General features: G+C 43.8%; 1 protein-coding gene across 13 annotated transcripts in view; it reads right to left on the reverse strand.

Moving 5' to 3' along the window:
- Positions 1-22,409, reverse strand: part of CSPP1 (centrosome and spindle pole associated protein 1) — a 169,251-nt gene that overhangs the window by 52,642 nt on the left and 94,200 nt on the right. For all 13 annotated transcript variants that reach the window (XR_016348751.1, XR_016348750.1, XR_016348748.1 and 10 more), the window contains 4 exons: positions 16,820-16,932; positions 13,645-13,794; positions 10,923-11,075; positions 1,288-1,392 (listed from right to left, as the gene is read on the reverse strand). Coding sequence is in view for 7 of the 13 variants with exons in the window: in XM_075920582.2 (XP_075776697.2) it covers positions 1,288-1,392; positions 10,923-11,075; positions 13,645-13,794; positions 16,820-16,932 (521 nt within the window). In the remaining 6 variants the exon portion in view is untranslated. The remainder of the gene's footprint in view (positions 1-1,287; positions 1,393-10,922; positions 11,076-13,644; positions 13,795-16,819; positions 16,933-22,409) is intronic.

The raw sequence follows: 22,409 nt of genomic DNA on the forward strand, positions 1-22,409 counted from the left end.
TAGGGGACAAGGAAGTTGCAGGTGTGATATATTTTGAGTCAGACTTTCTATACAGTTCCATAAGACAGTCTCATAAGCATAGTAGAGAAATATGGTCTCATTGTAATTAATATAAGATGGTTGCAGTACTGATAGAAGAGGAGTTATCAGTGGCTTGCTGTAAAACTGGGGAAGACATATCTTGTGGGGTTTTGCTAGGGATCTGTCCTAGGTCCAATACTATTTAATATATTCATTAATAACTTTAATAATGGAATGGTGAATATGTTTTTAAAAATCTTCAGAGGCCACCAAGCTAGAAACAACTGCCAGAACATTGGAGGACAGGATTAGAATTAAAAAGGACTACAACAAATTAGAGGACTGGTCTAAATTCAGCAAGATTAAACTCAATAAATAGAAGTGCAAAGTACTGCACTTAGGAAAAAAATCAAATGCACAACTAGAAAAGGGGGAATAACTGGCTAGGCAGTACTACTGCTGAAAAATATCAGGGGGTTAAAAGTGGATAAATTGATGCAGTTGCAGACTACTCATTCTGGGGTACATCGAAAGTAATTCATAGGTAAGACACCAGAGGTAACTGTCTTGTCCTACTCAACACTGGTGATGCTGCAGCTGGAGCACTGAATGAAGTTCTAAGTACAGGCTTTCAGAAAGATGTGGACAAATTAGAGAGGGTCTAGAAAGGAGCAACAAAAATGGTAAATGGTTAAAAAAACCTCACCTATGATAAAAGGTTAAAAAAAAAAAACCTGAGCACACGTTTAGTCTTGAGAAAAGAAGATTGAGGCCTAGAATTGTGAAATCCTCATCAGAGGAGGTTTTTAAGAACAGGTTAGACCTGTCAGTGATGACCTAAGATTATTTTGTCCTGACTCAATGCAGGGAGACTAGCTCTCCCAGAGTTCTTTCCAGCCCTATATTTCTAAAATTCTATCATGCAAGGGAGAACTCGAGAACTTACAATTATCAGTTCAGACATAGGCTGAACTATCTTAGCAATAAAGCCATTTCATCATCTCAGTTACTGCCTGTATATATTTTATATACAATAGAAAAGTGATTATTGACCCCTTCAGAAAGAACATATCCAGAATACATATAAGAATTTAGACAGAGTAGATGATTTTTAAAAAATACTTTAGAATTCAAAAGTATGGCTATGGCAAGATCATCACCAATTATTTGACTGTTATGTCAAAACTATAAGTAACTGATTACTGATAAATTAATAAACTACCATTTGTACACTAATTATTACATTTGAAATATAAATAATCGTACTTCTGTGTAATAAGATATATGGCTTTCAACAGTAGGAGGCCTCTCTTCTTTCTGCAAAAGCTTGTTCCGAAGAGCAGGAATGACAGGAGAAGTTTGCCTTGAAAACTGGAAAAAAAAAAAATCAAGAAAATGTACAAGATTGTAACAAGTTTCCTATTAATTCTTAGTACTTCATTTTAAAAGAAGGACCTGGTTAAAATAAATACTTATTCTAATTCTACATAAAATGTTTTAATACATTCATCAGCTGTATTTTAATATCCTTTCATTAGTTTGGACTGTACTTTTTTATTTTTAGCATTTATATATTTTGCTTTCAACATTTAACCGTTTGCTTTAACACAACTATTGTATACATAGCTACACTATTTAATTTACATGATAAAGTTTTCAGCCTTTGTAATTAGTTGTTAGATGTATTTTATACTCTACTTATAGTTACTTTTTATAAAATGTATGTAAGTTCTAATTATTTAGTCAGCTAACTAAAAGGTTTAAAAATAAATCAGATATCCTTTTTTCCCTCTAGTCAAATTACCACATTTTTGTACAATATTAATTTATGACAAATTGAGACACTGTCTATATAATCTATGATTTCTGTGTGAGCTCATGAACTCTATGTATCTATCAGGATGCAAACTCAATTTTGAATGTGCAGGCATTTGCCTCCTGTTTGCCTCCACGTTGAGATGAAATTCCAAAGGCTGGTGGCAAACAAAGAACAAAAGAGGATCGATCACTTACTTAAAATGTTGACCCACTGAAACGTAATTGCTTTAGACCAGTGATACTCAGTCCACGGCTCGTAAGCCCCATGTGACTCTTTTGAGGTATAACCTGCAGCTCTTTAAGGCTTACTCCCAGAATGCTGTGAAAGTTCATGCATAGCATTCCTGGAAAGAACCCTCCCTCTTTTTTCCCCCACCTTCTGTAACTGCTAAAACTAGTATTCCAGTTAAAAAACAATTAAAATTCTTTGGACAATCATCCACATTCTTCTTGCAGACATTAATACTGCCTGCTGTGTGCATGAAATTACACATGGCAAAAAACAGTGAAAAAATGCAAGTAGAATGATAAGTGCAGACCCTTTAAAGAGGAGTGGGAACATGAGTATTTCTTTGTGGCTAGTACTGGAGCGAAATATATCTGCTTAATATGCAGCAGTTCCATTGCCCAATTCAAACAATCTCATTTTAATTAGACATTACACTACTACTTATCCGAACATCAGCATTGATTTTCCACTGGGAAGTGAACTCAGAAAAGAGAAACAGGGCATACAGTAGTCATGTGGTTCTTAATTACTGGTAGTTGCAAATGAGTATCACTGCTTTACACAATAAGATAGCCCCTACCCAGGAGATGCTGTTTGTCACAGGAGAGGATGCCTTATAGTAATCCAGGGAAGTTGACAAGACTGGAAGCTTTTAAAAAGTGATAAGCTAATTTACTGAGAGTCTTTTCTCATTTTTTCCAGATAAAGATAAGGAAGAAGCAGTACACAGGGTTTCCTGAGACCCTTCTGAATACAGATAGCTAGAAGGGATATTGGGTTTAGGATGCTTGTTGTATTACATATTATCTGCAATCTCTTGTTCTTTATCTGTTAATTAAAAGAGAAATAATGTGTTAAATGTGGGGCAAAGCATCAGTTTTGATGCAGATCCCACACAATCACATGCTTTCAGAGAGAACTAAACTATGAACCAGAATGCTTACACGTTGGGGAGGGATTCTGGGATGGAGTAGAGTCAAGGAAATCTGAAAGGTCAGTACACTACACACAAAGGGGGCTAGGCAACTACACAGAGCATGTTCTATCTCTCATGAGACAGTGCTGAGAGCATGGCAGTGACTGGATTTCCATTTAAATTCCAGAAGGTTTAAAACACCTGGGGATTCAGAGGCTTAAATTGTTATCACAGGAGTATACTGGGAGGACAGCAGGAGGCACTCACTCATAAGGCAACTCTCTTTCAATTTAGTTAATGTCCACTACTATTAAATGTGGAGGTTTTCTTACATTACTCATAGAAGAGGAAAGGAACTGACTAAGATTTTTAGACCCTAACCAATCAAATTTCAAATGTAAAAGGATAATAAGCTATTATGCCCATAATTTATCCTACTGTATTTTCACTTGCATCCGTATGTCACCGAAGTATAGACTAAGTACACTATGAAAGACTTAGTTCAACCAGGCAGCTAAGCATACAGAGTATAATGGAGACATGAAAAATCTAATCTACAACTCCCATGAGGCACCACAGATACACTTCTATTTTGGTTTTTAATATTCTTGCTAAAAAACCAAAATTGTCCATGAGGGGAAAATTTTCCAACAAGCTACACTATGTGTATACTAGTCCTTAACCATGATGGCAATACGATCAAGGCTAACTTACACTACTCTGACTCAATCCTTACATAATGAGCTCAAAGAACCCACACCACAATTCATCCAGAAATTTTAGAATAGCATCAAATCATTCCCCAAAAAACTCTAGGAGAAATTCTATTTCATCCCCCACAAATCCACCTGAGCATCCTTCTAAATGCTTCCCAAGATATACAAACAAGAGAACCCAGGCAGATCCATCATATTTGGCCATGGCTCTCTAAGGGTATGTCTACACTACAGCGTTATTTTGAAATATCTTATTCAAAATAGTTATTTCGAAATAACGCGTCTACACACAAAATGCATTTTGAAATAGCTTTTTGCTATTTCAAAATAGCACGTCCACACTGAGTGGATGCTGAATCGGATTTAAGGCCGGCCGGAACTAGGCCCGGAACAACATCAGGTCAGGAGTTAGCTTCAGGCAGCAGCCACAAAAAGTATCTGAGGCCTGTACTTAAAGGGATCCCCCCTGGACAGCCAGTTCTCAGGTTTCCCTGCTTGCTTGCCTACCTCACTGGGGGACAGCAAAGCATTTTGTCTCTGCCCTCACTCGGGACACCACAGCACTCTGCAACATGGAGCCAGAGCTGCCTCTGGGCACTCTGATGCTTCTCTTGGACGCGCTGCTGCGAGCCTGGCTGCACTTTCTGCAGGCTGCCATCCGGGAGGTCCATCGGGGAGCTGTCAGTATCCAGGAGGCCCTGCGGGAGAGCTTCCACCCTAAGGAGCACTAAGAGCATCCCTGGTCTGCCCCACTGGGGGCTTGTGCCTCATTCCTCCCTCACGTCCTTCCACTTACCCCTCCCTAACTCCCCTTCCTGATGTCAAATAAAATACATGTATTTTCATGAACACAAACTGTCCTTATTTAACAAAATGGGGGGGAGGGAGAAACTCTGGTGAGACTGGGGAAAGGAGGCGGGAGTGGGGAGAAAAGAGGGTGGGAGAGGGGAGGGGGAAACCTGGGAGGAGGAAGCTGGGAGGGGGAATCAAGGGGAAGAAGAGGGAGGGGAAGCTCAGGGCTCAGGGTTGGGGGTCTCACCAGACCAACTTGATTTTCATGCAGACCTGCTCCTGGGTTTGCATGTGGCCTTTGATGGCCAGACTGGCAGCTATCCTGCCATAGACGGCCACGTTCCTCCATCTAGTTCGGAGATCATGAACATTGGGGGCATCCCCCCCAAACCTGAATAAGGTCCATGATCTCCACCCTGGACCAGGAAGGCACTCACCTTCTCTGGGCCCTGGCAGGATCCTGGGAGCTGGCAGTCTGCTCCTGGGGAGCAGTGGAGGGCTCGCTGCCAGTGGCTTGCTGGCTCATGTTTTGGGGAGGGCACTGGGTCAGGGGCAGTGACTGCTGGCTCTGGGCTGACAGGCTTGGAGCTGGCACAGGCACTATGGCCAGAGTCAACCCCTTTAAGGGCTCCGGGGAGGGGGAGGGAGAGGAGTGTTCTTGGTTGAGGCTGGAGTGGCCACCAGGCCCTCTATTTCGATAGAAGTGTCTACACAGCACTTATTTCGAAATACAGGCAGTCCCCGGGTTACGTACAAGATAGGGACTGTAGGTTTGTTCTTAAGTTGAATCTGTATGTAAGTCGGAACTGGCATCCAGATTCAGCCGCTGCTGAAACTGACCACCAGTTCTGACTTACCTACAGATTCAACTTAAGAACCCCAAGTCAGCTGCTGCTGAAACTGATCAGCAGCTGATTCCAGGAAGCCCGGGGCAGAGCAACTGTGCCTCGGGCTTCCTGTAGTCAGCGCTGGTCAGTTTCAGCAACGGCTGACTTGGGGACGTCTGGGGCAGAGCAGCTGGGGTGCTGCTGGGTTGCTCCAGTAGCACCGCTCCTCGGCGCTACTGGACCAACCCAGCAGCACCCCAGCTGCTCTGCCACAGGAGTCCTGATTCAGCCACTGCTGAAACTGACCAGCAGCGGCTGAATCAGGTCGCCTGGGGCAGAGCAGTTGGGGTGCTGCTGGGTTGGTTCAGTAGTGCCCAGAGCGGCGCTGCGGGACCAACCGGCAGCGCCCCAGCTGCTCTGCCCCAGGGTCCACAACAAAAGCCTGGTCTGCTGTGGGGGGGCACACTAGCTGCGCCCCAGCAGACCAGGGACACAGGGAGCAAAGCAGCAGCGGGGGGTGCCTCGCCTCTGAGGCTTTGCTCTGGCCGGACCGCTTTGCTCCCGGTGCCCCTGGTTTGCTGGAGACGGTCCCCAGAAAAGGCAACCTAAACTTGCTCACAGATTTCCACTACTTTAACAACCATCTTTGACCCATCAATGTTTTCTAGTACATTTCCACACTAGCATCAACTTCCTGGAAACTATGATCAGCTTCAACAATGAAACTCTACAGATAATCATATAAAAGAAACCCACAGATCACACCTACCTTCACAGATCCAGTAACCATCCTAAGTATAGCAACAAATCTTATCTCCAGCCGCAGAATATGTTCTGAGGAGAAAGTCTGGGATATATACCTCAATATACTTAAAATCACCTTCACTGAGGATACTCCACCAGAGATTTAGATTATAGAATGGGACTCCCAAATTACCCAAAAGAACCTCCTTCAATTAAAAAAAATTGCTCCAGTTTCTTGTTACCTTATTTTTACTAAAGACCAACCGAGGTCTTTACACTTATATTGTTTTTATTAAATGCCGCTCTTGAATTAAATGGAAAAGGGATTGAACCTGATCACACACATACATCTACACCCATGGTCCCCAACACGGGCATTTCAATGCGCCCGCCAGGTGCTCGGGGCTGGCCTGGCCCCAGGCACACGGTGCACGGGCGCTTGCGGGGGGAGCGTGCTTGGCGGGGGGAGCGCCGGGCGCATGGCACTCGGCGGGGGCGGGCGCCAGCCCCGGGCACTCGGCAGGGGGAGCGCCGGCCCCGGGCGCGCGGCATTCGGCGGGAGGGGGGGAGCGCCGGGCGCGCAGCACTCGGCGGGAGGGGGCAGTGCCGGCCCCGGGCGCGCGGCACTCGGCGGGGGGAGCGCCGGCCCCGGGCGCGCGGCACTCGGCGGGGGGAGCGCCGGCCCCGGGCGCGCGGCACTCGGCGGGGGGAGCGCCGGCCCCGGGCGCGCGGCCCTTGGAGGGGCCCCCGCCCCCGGGCGTGCGGCTATGGGGGGGCCCCGCCCCCGGGCGCGCGGCAGGGGGGGCCCGCACCCGGGCGCGCTAGTGTCCCCGCCCCCTGGCGCCCGGCGGGCAAACGGCCACGCCCCCTGGCGCCCGGCAACCTCAAAAGGTTGGGGACCACTGATCTACACACTCATATACAAACAAACAACCCCCATCTTGCTTTTGCTTAAAGTTACCAATCTGTTGCTCCCATCAACTCACTGGCCCGACTGGGGAGGAGCGGAGGCGTCTCTCCATCTGGACCAACGCTCCGATCTTGACAAAACGAGACCCGGAGATTCATGAAAGATGTCCTATCTTTTATAGGATTTTTCTCCCATTCAAGTCTATACATTTTGCTGCATCAGTTCTTAATCAATCACCATTTTAACATCTGTTTATCTGGAAGTCATTCTTCTTTGCCAACTCACATCACTATGTTGATGCCTCCTTCCCAGTGGTATTTCAAGGCTGTCTTTTTATAAAAGGGTGCTTGCTCTTGACACTCCAAGGCCATCCATAATATCCTTCATCAGTCTTGTATTGGGCCTCAATTTATGGCACCTTGATGCCTCTTCTCCAAACACCCACATTCCAAACTCATTCACTTCCCCTCCCCAGAAACTACACAATCATTTCCACACATGGCAAAAGGGATACAACTGTCCATAGAAAAGGTATTAATTGATTTTAATATAAAGAGAATAATAAAATATTCATCATATTTTCTTTATAGCACAATCTATATTCTAATTACTTCTAAGAGCAACAGTGTGATCATGCTGAATCACAAGAATCCTTCTGATCACACTCACACTCACACAATGGAATATTACAGAGCTTAAAAGGTTACAAAACCTACATTCACATTATACTGAAACTTGCATTGGGTGGAGGCTTTACACAACATTTCTGATTTCACATCATTAGGTGTCACCTACCATCCCACATTGGAACCTATACATAGTATCATTAAACAATTACAACCCATAATCAATGCGGACCACATCTGGAAAGAAATCTTCTTCAAACGCCCTTTTTCTGGTCTTTAAATAATTCCCTTATCTCCAAACTCATCCTCAGAAGCAAGGCCCCCACAGACCAACACAAAGCTTCAGCAGAGCCTGCCAGAACAACAGATAAAAAGCCTACAGATATATTTCCACTACTACGAAAATCAACAACCCCCACAATACAGCTTTCAATATCAATGGGTTCTATATGTGCCTATCCCAACATGTAGTATACCTCTCCAGTGCACCAAATGCCATATGGGTCAAATGAGCCAATCGCTGCGCTCTCAAATTAACTTATCAAGAAAAATGACAAATCACCAAAATACCTGTACCTCAGAACGTCAAATTCTAAAGCCCATAGAATCATAGAATCATAGGACTGGAAGGGACCTCGAGAGGTCATCGAGTCCAGCCGCCCCGCCCTCAAGGCAGGACCAAGCTCCGTCTACACCATCCCTGACAGATGTCTATCTAACCTGTTCTTAAATATCACCAAAGAGAGAGATTCCACCACCTCCCTTGGCAATTTATTCCAATATTTGACCACCCTGACAGGAATTTTTTCCTAATGTCCAATCTAAACCTCTCCTGCTGCACTTTAAGCCCATTACTCCTTGTCCTGTCCTCAGAAACCAAGAGGAACAAATTTTCTCCTTCCTCCTTGTGACACCCTTTTAGATATTTGAAAACCGCTATCATGATTCATATTCATCATTTATATAGGTAGCTGTAATATTTCATACAAAGCATGCCATGTAAGGTATAATACAGAAGATCACAATCTGCTGAAACCCACAGTTCTGTCAAAATGTGTGTATCATTTGTGAGTATAAAGTTATGACATTGTGCTGTTTCGTTGTTATTGAAATATGCTGTAAATCTGTTAACAGGATGAAAACCATCCCTGTCCACTTTGGTGTTTCCCACCCATTAATCAACTTTGTGCCTCTATTATGCAAGCCCCACACAATGGGAATGGCTTAGTCACTGTGACTTGAGCACTGGTTGAGCACTGAGACTCAGAAAAGGCCACCAGAACATGCCTGGGCTAGTTTCTGCTAGGAATGTTAAAATGTGTTTATTTATGTAACTGTGTAACTGCTGAAACGTTCAGTTATTACACATTTACACACAGTGCAGGGGGAGGTGGCTCCTGCAGAGCCACTACCTCTTCCCCACCGCTGCTACCTCTCTATCAGAGGCAGCAGCACAGTGGGGTAGGTGACTCCGCAGAGCCAGGACGCATGGGGAGCTGGCTTGAAAGTCAGCTCTCTGCATACACAGGCTTATGCCTCCCCCTACACTGCTGCCTCTGATACAGAGGCTACAGTGTGGCAGAGGAGATGGGGAAGGGACTGTGTATAACTGTGCATGTTAACCGATGAGGCGAGTTAACTGTGTGCACAGGTACATGCTTTTATTCCTAGTGTCAGCTGGGTACATGGGACAAAAGTCTAAAATAAGGAACAGGTGCAGGATGAGGGAGCCTTTCTTTCTCCTACCCACCTATGCTGGAAACAACCAAGATTCTGAGAATATGAAGCTCAGAGGAAACTACTCCAAGCTTCAGGAGGGAAGTCTGGGTATTAAGAATTTTAGTATCTAGTGGGGGTGAGAACATTCCTTGAGCTAAATATTATCTAGTGTGATACAGTTTAAGATTTAGATTGTGCACTTAAATTTACTTTCTTTGCTATAATCTCTTTCCTTTTAGGCTTACCTCTTACAATCACTCAAAATCTATCATTCTGTAATAATAAATCTGTTTTATATTTTATAAAAAACAATGTATTTTGCTTTAAGTGCTTGGGAAACCTCTGCTTATTGTTCAAAAGCTGGTACATTTCCTCTCCACATTAAGGGAGGAACAGACTAGGTAATAAATTTATACTGATCAGGCTTCTGATCAGGGCAAGATATTATAGCTCTGGGGCCTAGGGCGGGGGGAAGCGGTATAGAGGAGGAGATTTGGCTGGTGCCTTTTTTGTGTAATTCATAAGAGGCTTTGCGTACCTTGATACAATTTAGCTGGGTGTGGAGCACCACCTACTGTTGTGATGAGTGGTAACAGCTTCCAGAGGAGTTTGCTGTTTATCACCACGGGTATGTCTATACTACAGAGAAGATTGAAGCTGCTGCCGTCAATCTTCCAGGGTTTGAATTAGTGGGTCTAACGAAGATATGCTAATTCGAACTCAGAGGGGCACTCCAGTCAATGCTGGTAGTCCTGCTTACACAAGGAGTAAGGGAAGTCAAAGGGACAGTGTAGACGGTGTCAAAAGTCGAGTTAAGGTACTTCTACTAAAGATATGCAACTTCAGCTACGTTAATTGTGTAGCTGAAGTTGCATATCTTATCCCATAGCATAGACATACCCTAACTTAACGTAGTTGGAGACAGCCCAGGCTGGAGAGTGTAGTCGTCACAGATAGTACTCCAGTTCTAGGTTGTACCCCAGGTATCCTGTCACAGTGGGATACCTCATTCAATGCACTACCCTGTCAGCTCTAAAACACAAAGGAAACCTGCACAATTCTTTCAAAAGATGAGCCTAAGAGTTTCAATTCATAACTTTGCTAGACACTAAAAAATCGTGGAGTCAAGAACAACACTGTATTTATGGATATTTACAATATCAGTAACCCACCCTTTGTCCTATGACTCAGAGGGGTTACGTCCCACTTCACTTTGAATGGTCTCTTGCAACAGGTGTTAATTCCTTATATTAAGTAATCTGTTCTGTCTTGTATTTAGCTGTGACACTCTAAGCAACATTCCCAGATGTGAAGATCTTTGTATAAGCATGAAAATAAGTCTCTCACCAACAGAAGCAGTTCCAATGAAAGACATTACCTCACTCAACCTGTCTCTGTGCATATAATAGGTTTTCCTGTCAAAACTTGCCATCATTGCTAGTATTGGTAGATAAAAAGGGAGCACTATTGAAGACAGTTCCTTCAGCAGCTGCTAGAAAATAGTTGTAGTTTCTTGCCATGATTCAACTTTTCTATCAATTGTCTTCCTAAATATAAGTTAGAAAATTATATTTAGATCTTAGAAAATCCTTAAAGAGTACCACCTTTTTTTCCTCTTCCATCTTAGCTGTTTTTTCTTGCTCATAATATTGCCTAAGTTGTTCATTCTGTTTTTCTTCCTCTTCTTTCTTCTTTTTTTCAGCCTCTTTTCGCCTTTCTTCAGTTAATCGAATTAGCTCTTCATTTTTTAATCTTTGCTGTAAAGGGAAAATTGTAGGTGAATAAAAACAAAAATTATTTTAAAGTCTTTATATTTTACTTGAGAAATTAAAATGATATCCGAGCAGCAAATATCAAAAGAAAAACAACATGGTCAAATTAACAAAGTTTTCAGTTTAGAACTTTAAGGCGTGGCTAATCAACTTGGGAAGCCTTGGGGGCCACAATGACACTCTCAGCTCATGCCGAGGGCTGCTATTTAAGTGTAGTTGCATATACATGAAAATATATGCAAATAGCTTCTTTCACACTGAAGGGCATGAATACAAAGATTAAGGCAAAACTACACAACACACAGGCTCCATTTAAGTCAGTTCTGCTACTGCTAATAAAATGCAATATTTACCCGATTTCCACCCATATGACAGCACTTTTAGGGTGCATCTACACTGCAGGGCTTAACTCTAAATAAGCTACATAAATTGAGCTACATCAATTGCATATCTTATTTTGAAATACGAAGCATCTACACAACACTTATTTCAAAATAGAGCACTCTTCCTCTGACTGCCCTTATTCCTCGTACAATGAGGGCTACAGGAGTCAGAGTGAGAAATCCTTCAGCTTGACAGTATTTGGACACTATTTCAAAATAACTGCCCAGACGGTCTGGGTGCTCTCTTTTGAAAAAGTGGCTCGCTTTTTCGAAAGAGGCTTTTTCGAAAGATTCTTTCGAAAAAGCCTCTTTCAAAAGAGGCTTGTAGTCTAGAGATGTACCCTGACAGTCCAGGAATTTAACTACTAAAATGCATATCAACAGAAGACCATTATATTGACTCACCATTGTAGAGCGTGTTCCCAGTGGAGGCCAAGCTCAAAGGATCCCACCCAGGGGCTGCATATTGAGACCTGTGTAAACCCAAACCGCACCACGGGCCACAGGGCGTAAGTGGCCCACGGTTTGTGTGTTGAGTAGCCCTGATCTAAGGTCAAATCCTGGCTCCAATGAAGTTAATGGCAGAACAGCTCTCCCCCTCATTTCAGAAAGATCAGAATTTCACTTCTTCTGCATTGGTCTCATTTAGAGCTCGATGGAGGCTCAAATAATTACCACTTTGTTCAAAAATAAGTATTTCAGGCTTGTCCAAAAAGAACAGACAACTTTAAAAAAAAAAAAAAAAAAAAAAACTTCTGCAATAATCCCCCCACTACATTTACAAGTATTTCTAAAGTCTTGTGCAACTAAAAGACCAGAGGGAAAAAAATCTGTCCATATTTTTCAGTTTATTTACTTGGTCAATTTGCCAGTACAGGCAGTCCCCGACTTACGCGGATCCGACTTACGTCAGATCCGCACTTACGAACAGGGCTTTCTCGCCCCGGAGCTCGCAGGCAGCGGTCCTGCCACCTCGACCTCCGGGGCGAGAAAAGCTGCTCCCGGTGCCCCTGGTCTGCTGGGGACTGTCTCCAGCAGACCAGGGACACCGAGAGCCAAGCCCCGCAGCCGCGGCAGGTTCCCACGCTTCTGAGGCTTTGCCAGAGCAAAGCCTCAGAGGCGCGGCACCCCGCTGCCGCTGCGGCTTTGCTCCCCGTGTCCCTGGTCTGCTGGGGGGGGCGGGCACAGCTAGTGTGCCCTCCCCCAGCAGACCAGGCTTTCGTTGTGGACCCTGAGGCAGAGCAGCTGGGGCGCTGCCGGTTGGTCCCGCAGCGCCGCTCTGGGCACTACTGGACCAACCCGGCAGCACCCCAGCTGCTCTGCCCCAGGCGTCCTGATTCAGCCGCTGCTGGTCAGTTTCAGCAGCGGCTGAATCAGGATGCCAGGGGCAGAGCAGCTGGGGTGCTGCTGGGTTGGTCCAGTAGTGCCCAGGAGCGGTGCTACTGGAGCAACCCAGCAGCACCCCAGCTGCTCTGCCCCAGGCGTCCTGATTCAGCCGCTGCTGAAACTGACCAGCACTGACTACAGGAAGCCCGAGGCAGAGTTGCTCTGCCCCGGGCTTCCTGGAATCAGCCGCTGATCAGTTTCAGCAGCAGCTGACTTGGGGACGCTTGGGGTTCTTAAGTTGAATCTGTATGTAAGTCAGAACTGGCGGTCAGTTTCAGCAGCGGCTGAATCTGGATGCCAGTTCCGACTTACATACAGATTCAACTTAAGAACAAACCTACAGTCCCTATCTTGTACGTATCCCAGGGACTGCCTGTACTCTGCATTCTTCTTATATGATCAATTTCTTCTGTGTTAATACAGCAACAGGTGAAGAAAAAAATCTTTTCTTAAAATAAGACCACAAAAACTGACATTAGGCTCAGAGACAGGTTTAGTACTTGATAATACTAAAAAAATCTTTTTTTAAATAATCTGACTAGATTTCAAATTGATGCTGTTCTTTTAAGATTAAAGGAAATGGAAGGATTTTGCTCACTACTAGTGGACCCCATCTACTTTCTAGTTTTCCAGTAGGTTCTACAAGCCATCTGACAGTATTTTATGAGCTTTCTTAAGAGTTTGCAAAATGATCTCTTCCTTCATAAACTGGAAAAATTTGAATGCTTCAGTGTGATAGTTAGGGGTAATGAAAGAAATCAAATAATTAAAATTGGATAGCTCACCTCCTCCTCTTTCCTTTTTTTCTTTTCCTGTTCTTCTTCATATTCTTTTTGAATTTTGAGTCTCTGTTCAACTAGTCGCTTTTCTTCTTTTTCTTCTTCTATTCTAATTTTCTCACGCTCTGCCTCTTCCCGGAGTCTCTTTTCCTCAATCTAGAAAGCAAAGCTAACATTAATCTGTGGATACCTTCTTAGTGATCCAATGAAGAATATTTACATGTGTGGCACTCTTGATGTTCAATCCTGTATTTGTAGCATTAAGGAGCATACAAGGCAACTGCAAAGGAATTCCAAAACCTTCCTGCACTATAGCTCATTTTATGTGTTGATTTGTTTAGATCAGCTGTTTGAATTTCCTTAACCTTTGTTGATGTATATAAAAACCTGAAAGCTTCGAAATAGCGCCATAATGCAAATATGCAAATGAAGCACGGGATATTTAAAACCCGGCTTCATTTGCAATTTCGAATGTCTGCATTTGCATCCCTCTCTCGAAAGAGGGTGCAAGTGTAGACATACCCCTCATTTATCCAACAGAAAGCCATGCCAAATTGTGATACAATTTTAAAATTGTTCAAACATTAATATCATACACAATAATAAACAACATACAGTAAAACTCCATTAGTCCGGCATCCAATGCTCCGGGACTCTTGATGGTCTGGCACCATCAGGAACCCAGAAGTGCTGGGGCAGCCGGACAGGATTCCCCCATTCAGCTGCTGCTGAAACTGACCAGCAGCTGAATCGGGGAAGCCGGGAGCAGAGCAGCTGGAGTGCTGCCGGGTTGGTCTCCTAGCACTGCCCCTCGGGGCTGCGTGACCAACCCGGCAGCACTCCAGCTGCTCTGCCCCAGGCGTCCCCAAGAGCAGCTGGGGTGCTGCCGGGTTGGTCCCGTAGTCCCAAGGGGCAGTGCTATGGGACCAACCGGGCAGTACCCCAGCTGCTCTGTCCCAGGCATCCCCAAGAGCAGCTGGAGTGCTGCTGGGTTGGTGCCATAGCACCGCCCCTAGGCACTGTGGGACCAACCCGGCAGCACCCCAGCTGCTCTATTGCAGGCATCCCCGATTCAGCTGCTGCTGAAACTGACTAGCAGTGGCTGAATCAGGGACGCCTGGGGCAGAGCCGGACTATCTAAGGGGGGGGCTATGAGGGTTCTGGGGTGGCATCCCCTCCCACCCCACTCCAGACCCCTCATAGCCCCCCCTTCCGATAGTCCGGCATATCTGATAATCCGGCACCCCCTGGGTCCTAAAGGTGCCGGATTATCGGAAGTTTACTGTACTTTTTTTCTCCATTTTCCCCCTTCTATTCTTTTTAACTATTGCGGCTCTAGTTCATTACACTAAAAACACATTACAGAGAAAAAAATTAGCAGGTGTATTATATACATGCTTTACTAAAAATAACTAGGTTCTTATAGTTATTTTTTCCCTTCCTCTTTGTCTACTTATAATCCTTTGTATCACACTGAATTTAGACAGTTAATTATTAAGGACAAGGTCTGTGCTTTCATGTTTTTATAAGGCTCCTAACAGAGTATAGGAACTCAAAAAATGTTTAAAAACACAACAGAAAATAGGCCAATCATTAATGGAATCAATTTCTGATTCCAGATGGTTTATTGGACACGATCCTACAAACCCTTATGCACGTGAGTACTCCCATGCAATTCAATGGGACTACTCATCTGCAGTAAGTCACTCAGGGTATGTCTACACTACTAAGTTAGAATTAACTTTCATAGCATCGAACTTAAATCGAACTAGTGGAGCGCTTAATTCGAACTATATAAACCTCATTCTACGAGGACTAACGCCTAGTTCAAATTAAGTAGTTCGAATTAAGGGGTGTGTAGCCACTTAATTCAAACTAGTTGGAGACTAGCCCTTCCCAGGTTGCCCTGGTGGCCACTCTGGGCCAAACCAGGGAAACTTTTCTGCCCCCCTCCCAGCCCTCGAGCCCTTAAAGGGGCATGGCCTGGCTACAGTGCTCGTGCCAGTTGCAAGCCTGCCAGCACCTAGTCAGCAGACCCTGCACCTGGCACAGCATGAGCCAGCCACCTGCTGCCACCCAGCACTCCATCTCTTCCCAGGACCAGGCTGGCGGCTCCCAGGAGCCTGCCCGGGGCCACAAGAGGCAGGCGCCCGTCTGGTCTAGTGCAGAGAGCGTGGACCTCATCGAGGTTTGGGGGGAGGCCTCCAACGTCCACGACCTCCGCACTAGGCACAGGAAAGTGGCCGTGTAGGGCAGGATAGCTGCCAACCTGGCCACCAAAGGCCACATGCAAACCAAGGAGCAGGTCTGCATGAAAATCAAGTTGGTCCAGTGAGACCCCCGACCCTGAGCTTAGAACATAAGAACATCAGAATGGCCGTACTGTGTCAGACCAAAGGTCCATCTAGCCCAGTAGCCTGTCTGCCGACAGCAGCCAATACCAGGTACCCCGGAGGGGGTATTTTGTTAAATAAAGAGAGTTTCTATTTTTGAACACGTGTCCTTTATTTTTTTAACATCAGGAAGGGGGGCTAGGGAAGGGTAAGTGGAAGGAGATGAGGGAGGAATGGGGCACGAGCCCCCGATGGGGAGGACTGGTGTGGCTCTGCGGGCTCCTTGGGGTGGAAGCTCTCCTGCAGGGCCTCCTGGATCCTGACAGCCCCCCAAATGACGCCCCCCCCGGATGGCAGCCTGCGGCAAGTGCAGCTGGGCTGATGGTCGAGTGCTGTGATGTGCCAAGTGAGGGCACTCCAAGTCAGGACTGCTTTGCTGTCCCTCATCTAGTTAGACAAGAAAGTGGGGAACCCTGTGAACTGTCTGTCCCAAGGCAGCAGCTCCACACTCCAAGTCCTAACCTGATGCCCTGCCGGCACTGGTTCTGGCCAGCCTTAACTTCGGTTCAAGGTCCACTCAATGTGAACATGCTATTTCGAATTAGCAAAACACTAATTCGAATTAGTTTTAGGTCTAAATGCACTAACTCGAATTAGCTTAGTTTGAATTAACTAATTAGAATTCAGTTAGTTCGAATTAGTGCTGTAGTGTAGACATACCCTCATATACATAAGCCTGTACAAGACTAGGGCCTTCGACAGTATGTACTAGATAAAATCCTTGAAAAGTTGTATTTTAGCAGCTGAGCATTTTTACTTAACAGGGTGATAATGAAACATGCATTCACCTGCAAACGGAGAAAATTCTTGTATGCTTCTTGCCGCATAATCTGTTGTTCAGATGGTGGCTCGACAAATATGTTCCCTCGAGCATAGGGAGAGGTTTGTGTAAATGTGTAACCTAGAGATGACAGTTTTGCAAATGTAACCAAAATTAGTTTTGAGGCAGAAAAGCAGACCAAAGAAACAGGAACACAAACATATCGCTGCCATGATACCGATTATCTAAAGATATTACAGAAAAAGTTTTCAAAAATAATGTTTACATTTTATGTGCAGAATTTAGCAAAGGTTTGCACTGTTCAATTAATATGAGTTAGTTATTTAAGCTTGGACAAAGATATTCAAATAACAAAAGGATTTTAGGATATCAAGCAACAAATAAATGACTACATAGTCACGTTAGTATTCTGATGTTTATGATGAAAAATAGTCTGCCACGACCAAATCTACATAGCTACTTTCATACATGTACCAAGGTTTATAGTTCTATATGTTTTAAATGGACAAAATATTTCTAAATTCAACATTTCATTGTTTATGATCATCATTCAAATCTAATTCAATTTTTCAAAGAACACACATACCATAAAACACATCTCCATTTTACTAATGTTCACGTAATAGGATGATGTGCAATACAAAAAAATGCACAGATTAAAAATTAAGTGAGGTCAAATTCCTCTACTCTAAGGAGCATACCATACTATGAATTTTAAATGTAACACCATTTTCAGCACAGCCGCTCTGTTGTTAGTCTGTTGAAAATAGTACCATTAAGGGTTAGATTGGCAGTTTACTCTCAGCCCCAAATAATGCGAGGATAAGGAAAGCCAATAAAGAATTTGAAGAATAGCTAGCCAAAGACTCAAAGGCTACGTCTACACTGGCATGATTTTCCAAAAATGCTTTTAACGGAGAAGTTTTCCGTTAAAAGCATTTTCGGAAAAGCACGTCTAGATTGGCAGGATGCTTTTCCGCAAAAGCACTTTTTGCGGAAAAGCGTCCGTGGCCAATCTAGATGTGGTTTTCCACAAAAAAGCCCCGATCGCCATTTTCGCGATCATGGCTTTTTTGCGGAAAACAGTACTGTGCTGTTTACACTGGCCCTCTTGCGCAAATGATTTGCGCAAGAGGGCTTTTGCTCGAACAGGAGCAGCACAGTATTTCCGCAAGAACACTGATGATCTTACATGAGATCGTCAGTGTTCTTGCGGAAATTCAAACGACCAGTGTAGACAGCTGGCAAGTTTTTCCGCAAAAATCACATTATGCGGCATAAAAAGGTCCCAGAGGTGACCCTGACAAATTACAAACTAGTAAACCTAACTTCAGTAACAAGCAAACCAACTGGAACTATACAACAGAACAAAATTACTAGACACATAGACAAACATGATTTGTTGGGGAGGAGTCAACATGTTCTTTTGTAAAGGGAAATCATGCCTCCCCAACTTACTAGAATTCTCTGAGGGGGTCAACACGAATGTGGGCAAAGGTGATCCAGTAGATATAGCTTAATTAGATTTTCAGAAAGCATTTGACAAGGTCCCTCACCAGAACCTCTGAAAAAAATTAAGATGCTATGGAATAAGAAAGTTCTCTCGGGAGATTAGTAGCTAGTTAAAAGATAGGAAACAAAGAGTGTGAAAAAATGGTCCGTTTTCAGAATGGAGAGAGGTAACAAGTGGTGTCCCCCAGGGTGTCTATATTTAGACCAGTACTGTTCTACATAATTGTAAATGATCTGGAAAAGGGAGTAAACTATGTGGTGGCAAAATTTGTAAGTGACACAAAATTACTCAAGATAATTAAATCCAAAGCAAACTGCAAAGAGTTACAAAGAGATCTCAAAACTGAATGACTTAAATGGCAAATGAAATTGAATGTTAATAAATGCAAAGAAATGCACACTAAAAACATAATCCTGTCATTACATATAAAATGTGGTGGTCTAAATTAGCTGTTACCACTCAAGAATGAGATCTTGGAGTTTACGTGGCTAGTTGTCTGAAAACATCAATTCAATGTGCAACAGTGGCCAAAAAAAACTAACACAATGTTGTGAAACTTTAGGAAAGGGATAGCTAGTAAAGACAGAAAATGTTGCATCTATATAAATCCATGGTATGCCCACATCTTGAATACTGCATGCAGATCTGATCACCCCAATTCAAAAAAGATACATTAGAATTGGAAAAGGTATAGAGAAGGCAACAGAAATGATCAGAGGGTGGAATACCCTACATATGAGGAGAGATTAATAAAGCTGAAACTTTTCAGCTTGGAAAAAGATATAACTAAGTTGGAGTTGGGCAAACCTGCATTGGTAAACCATGATCCATGGTGACAGGATCTAAAGTGAGACTGGGAGTTAGACCGGGATTTGTGATGGGAGAATCGATGTGCCATGAGGATCCTGCACAAGGGAGATTGTTGCCAGTTACCTGGTAACTGGCAATTCCATTCAAGCAAATGTTCATGTGAGCAGCGCTGAGACATCGGAGACATACAGGAACAGTCTCAATGCTCCTGCTGAAGAATGTGTGCGCCTTAACAGGACTGCGCTGGGTTCCCACTGGGCTGCACTCAGAGCCTCAGTGCCAGTTTCCAGGGACCAACTAGGTATTTGCAGAACCTGACACCCAATGTCCAAAGCATGGTGGCTTCATGCTTGGAGCACTGATGAGAATGCCCCTTAAAGGGGATGTGAAGTTGTGGGGCAGGGATGCTCAAAAGGACACCAAAGCAGGCTCACACACCTGGACTGCGACTCCACTTGAGCTGAGCTGAGGTAGGCAGCACTGGCAAAGTCAGAATTTCCTGCACTGCCTACAGGGCCTCAGAAGTCAACGACATCTCTGTGCTGAAGGCCTTCTTTGCTGCCTGGGGTGGCAAACATGTGGTGGGACAGATCAGACCACTCAGCCTGAGCTGTGGCCTGAAACCTAGATGGAGGTGGTAAGTTACCTGTCACAGGCATTGGCTCTCCTCCAGCCCGCTCCTTTACTTTATGGGAAGTAGGAGATCATCTCCACCCAGACCCCAACAGCTTTCTGGTGGGAGCCAGAATCAGTGCTGGCTCATACACAGTTCTGGCACGTGGCTTTGCACTGATCCTGCGGTGCTTGGGGACCAGTCTGACCTCTGCTTGTGTGTGAGGGTTAGTGCCAACTCCATTAGAAACACCCTGAGGTGAATGTGTCTGTACTTTTTTTGTCCAAGGCTTAAAAGACTTGCAAATACAGCATGTGTGACTAATGTGCCCTTTACCCAGACACCTCAGGCAACTACTATGAGGGTCACTGATGGGCAATAGGATGTTTGCACAAATCATAAGGGTTGAAGTTGGGAGATCAGAGCATACCCCATCCTTTGGCTGAGTTCCATATGGGACAACTACTAAGTAACACTAAATCAACTATGAAAAACTATTTACACTAGAAAAAAAAAAACAAGTTCACATAGAACACCAGATAAAAGCTGGTCAAAGCCACAGAAGTATCAACACTATCACTGGAAGCAAGAATGAACAGAGAGTAAGTGGAGCCATAGGCGCCTCTTATATCATGCCATGCACTTATCACTCCAGAGGGTGGCAGAGGGATATGGCTGAGAGAAAAACATCCCACAATGGTGCATGTGGCATGCAGACACACTTAACCTGAAATGGACATCAGCTAACACTCGAAGAATAAAACTTGTTTGACAAGTCAAACTTTATATAAACATTTCTTCTTCATCTATTCAGTTTACAAAGTAGTATCTTCTTGTTAAGGAACCAAATATCACAAAAGCATAAGAGCATTTTCTCAAGAATTTGCATAACAATAGATTTTTTTAAAACAAAATATCAAAAAAAATTCTCTCTCAAATACCCTGTTTTTAAAAATTAACGTGATAATGATTTAACTGAAATAAACAGTGAAATTACTGGTCTATAACTTTTTGTTTTCATTGGTGCCCTTCCCCCATTCTACGAAATAATTCCTTAAATCAAAATAGATATGATTTAATGTAACAGAAAGTGGAAAGCAAAAAACTGGAAATCATCCCCATTACAGAAGACACTACTTCCTAGCTTTTGTAGGGGTCTAGTGATTTCCCAAACAACTCTCAAAGAAACCATACAAATATTAATAAGAGAGAGCAGCACATGGTGGGGTGGGGTGTAAGGATGGGACATGAACAACTAGTCGAGTAGTCGACTATCCGATAAGCAAATGCTTATCGGATAGTCAACACAGTAGTTGACTAGTCTCCCCACCTCTTGCTGTCTGTATCAGAAAGAGACAGCAAGGAAGATGGGGAGAAGGGGATGCTGCAAGGCAGCAGTGCTGCATGGAGCTGCCGCTTTGAAACACTGCTTGCAGCCCGGGGCCAGCTGGAGACCCCCCAGGTGATCCCGGGCTCCAAGGGCACAGCTACTTTGAAATGCTGCAAGGAGCCTGATGCTGTGCTACCCGCAGTGTTTCAAAGCAGCAGTGCCGCATGGAGTATGAGGGGAAATCCCTTGGGGCTGTTGCTACACTTCAAAGGCAGAGGTGCCCTTATCAATTAATCGATAGTCAATTAATCAAAATTTAATATCCCAAGTGGGGTGGGGTAAAACAAACTTACTTTTAAATAATTTCCCTTTGTCACAATGCCTCTCTTTATTATCCCGTAACCTATAAAAAAGGCTTCTGTTTTGGCTTGAACATCAAAATTTCAACTCCCATCCCAGAGAAATCCCACCTAGCAAGAAGCAAATGAATACAAAGAGCCAAAACCGTGGTCTCTAACATCTAATCAGCTCATTGTCTTTAACAATATGACTACACAGCAACTAGATACCCGCAGCTGGTCCAAGCCAACCTAACTCAGGTTCATGGTATTTGGGCTGCCTGGCTTTTTCATTTCTGGGTAGAATTCCAGTCTCGGCTGGTGCTAGAGCTCTTGTACCCCAAACTAAGAGTCTTGGGGCATAAGAGACAGGTTCTGTTACCTGTAACTTATTTAAATTGATGAGACTCAAGGTGATGTGTCCCTTTAAATGTGTGCAACTTACTGTAAGTAAAATATCAAATTGATATTTGTTTTTTAATTCCAAAAATCACCTCTGTATACAATTTCTCATAACGCTTACAGACTTAAATTATATTTATTTTCACTACTGGCTATAATTCGGTAGATCCCAATTACGGATTACTACTGTAATCACAATCTTCAATGGGGATCATATAATTACATATGATCACAATACATAAAACATCGAGAGTATAATATAGGTTGCATGTTCAGCTGTAAATTTTACATTTCCTAACATCTTACATCACTGTACCATTTAAAAACAAAAGGAGTATAGAATGCCCTTTAGGGCAGGCATCATCTCTGATTATTTTGTATACAGTAATCTAGAGCACAATGGGGCCCTGAAGCTGGCTGGGGCTTTTTAATATTACCACAATATTATTAATAAAAAATAAGCATAATTACTAGTGAAAAAATACAGAGGAGTAAACTAATGTTCTGTGCTTCAACAATAATAAGGCAAGAGGACCAGTAGGAAAGAGATGAGACTGCCTCACACAGTAGAAAGTATTGACAGTTTTACAA

This window comes from Pelodiscus sinensis, chromosome 2, assembly GCF_052426305.1.
Source record: "Pelodiscus sinensis isolate ZL-2025 chromosome 2, ASM5242630v1, whole genome shotgun sequence".
NCBI lineage: Eukaryota > Metazoa > Chordata > Testudines > Trionychidae > Pelodiscus > Pelodiscus sinensis.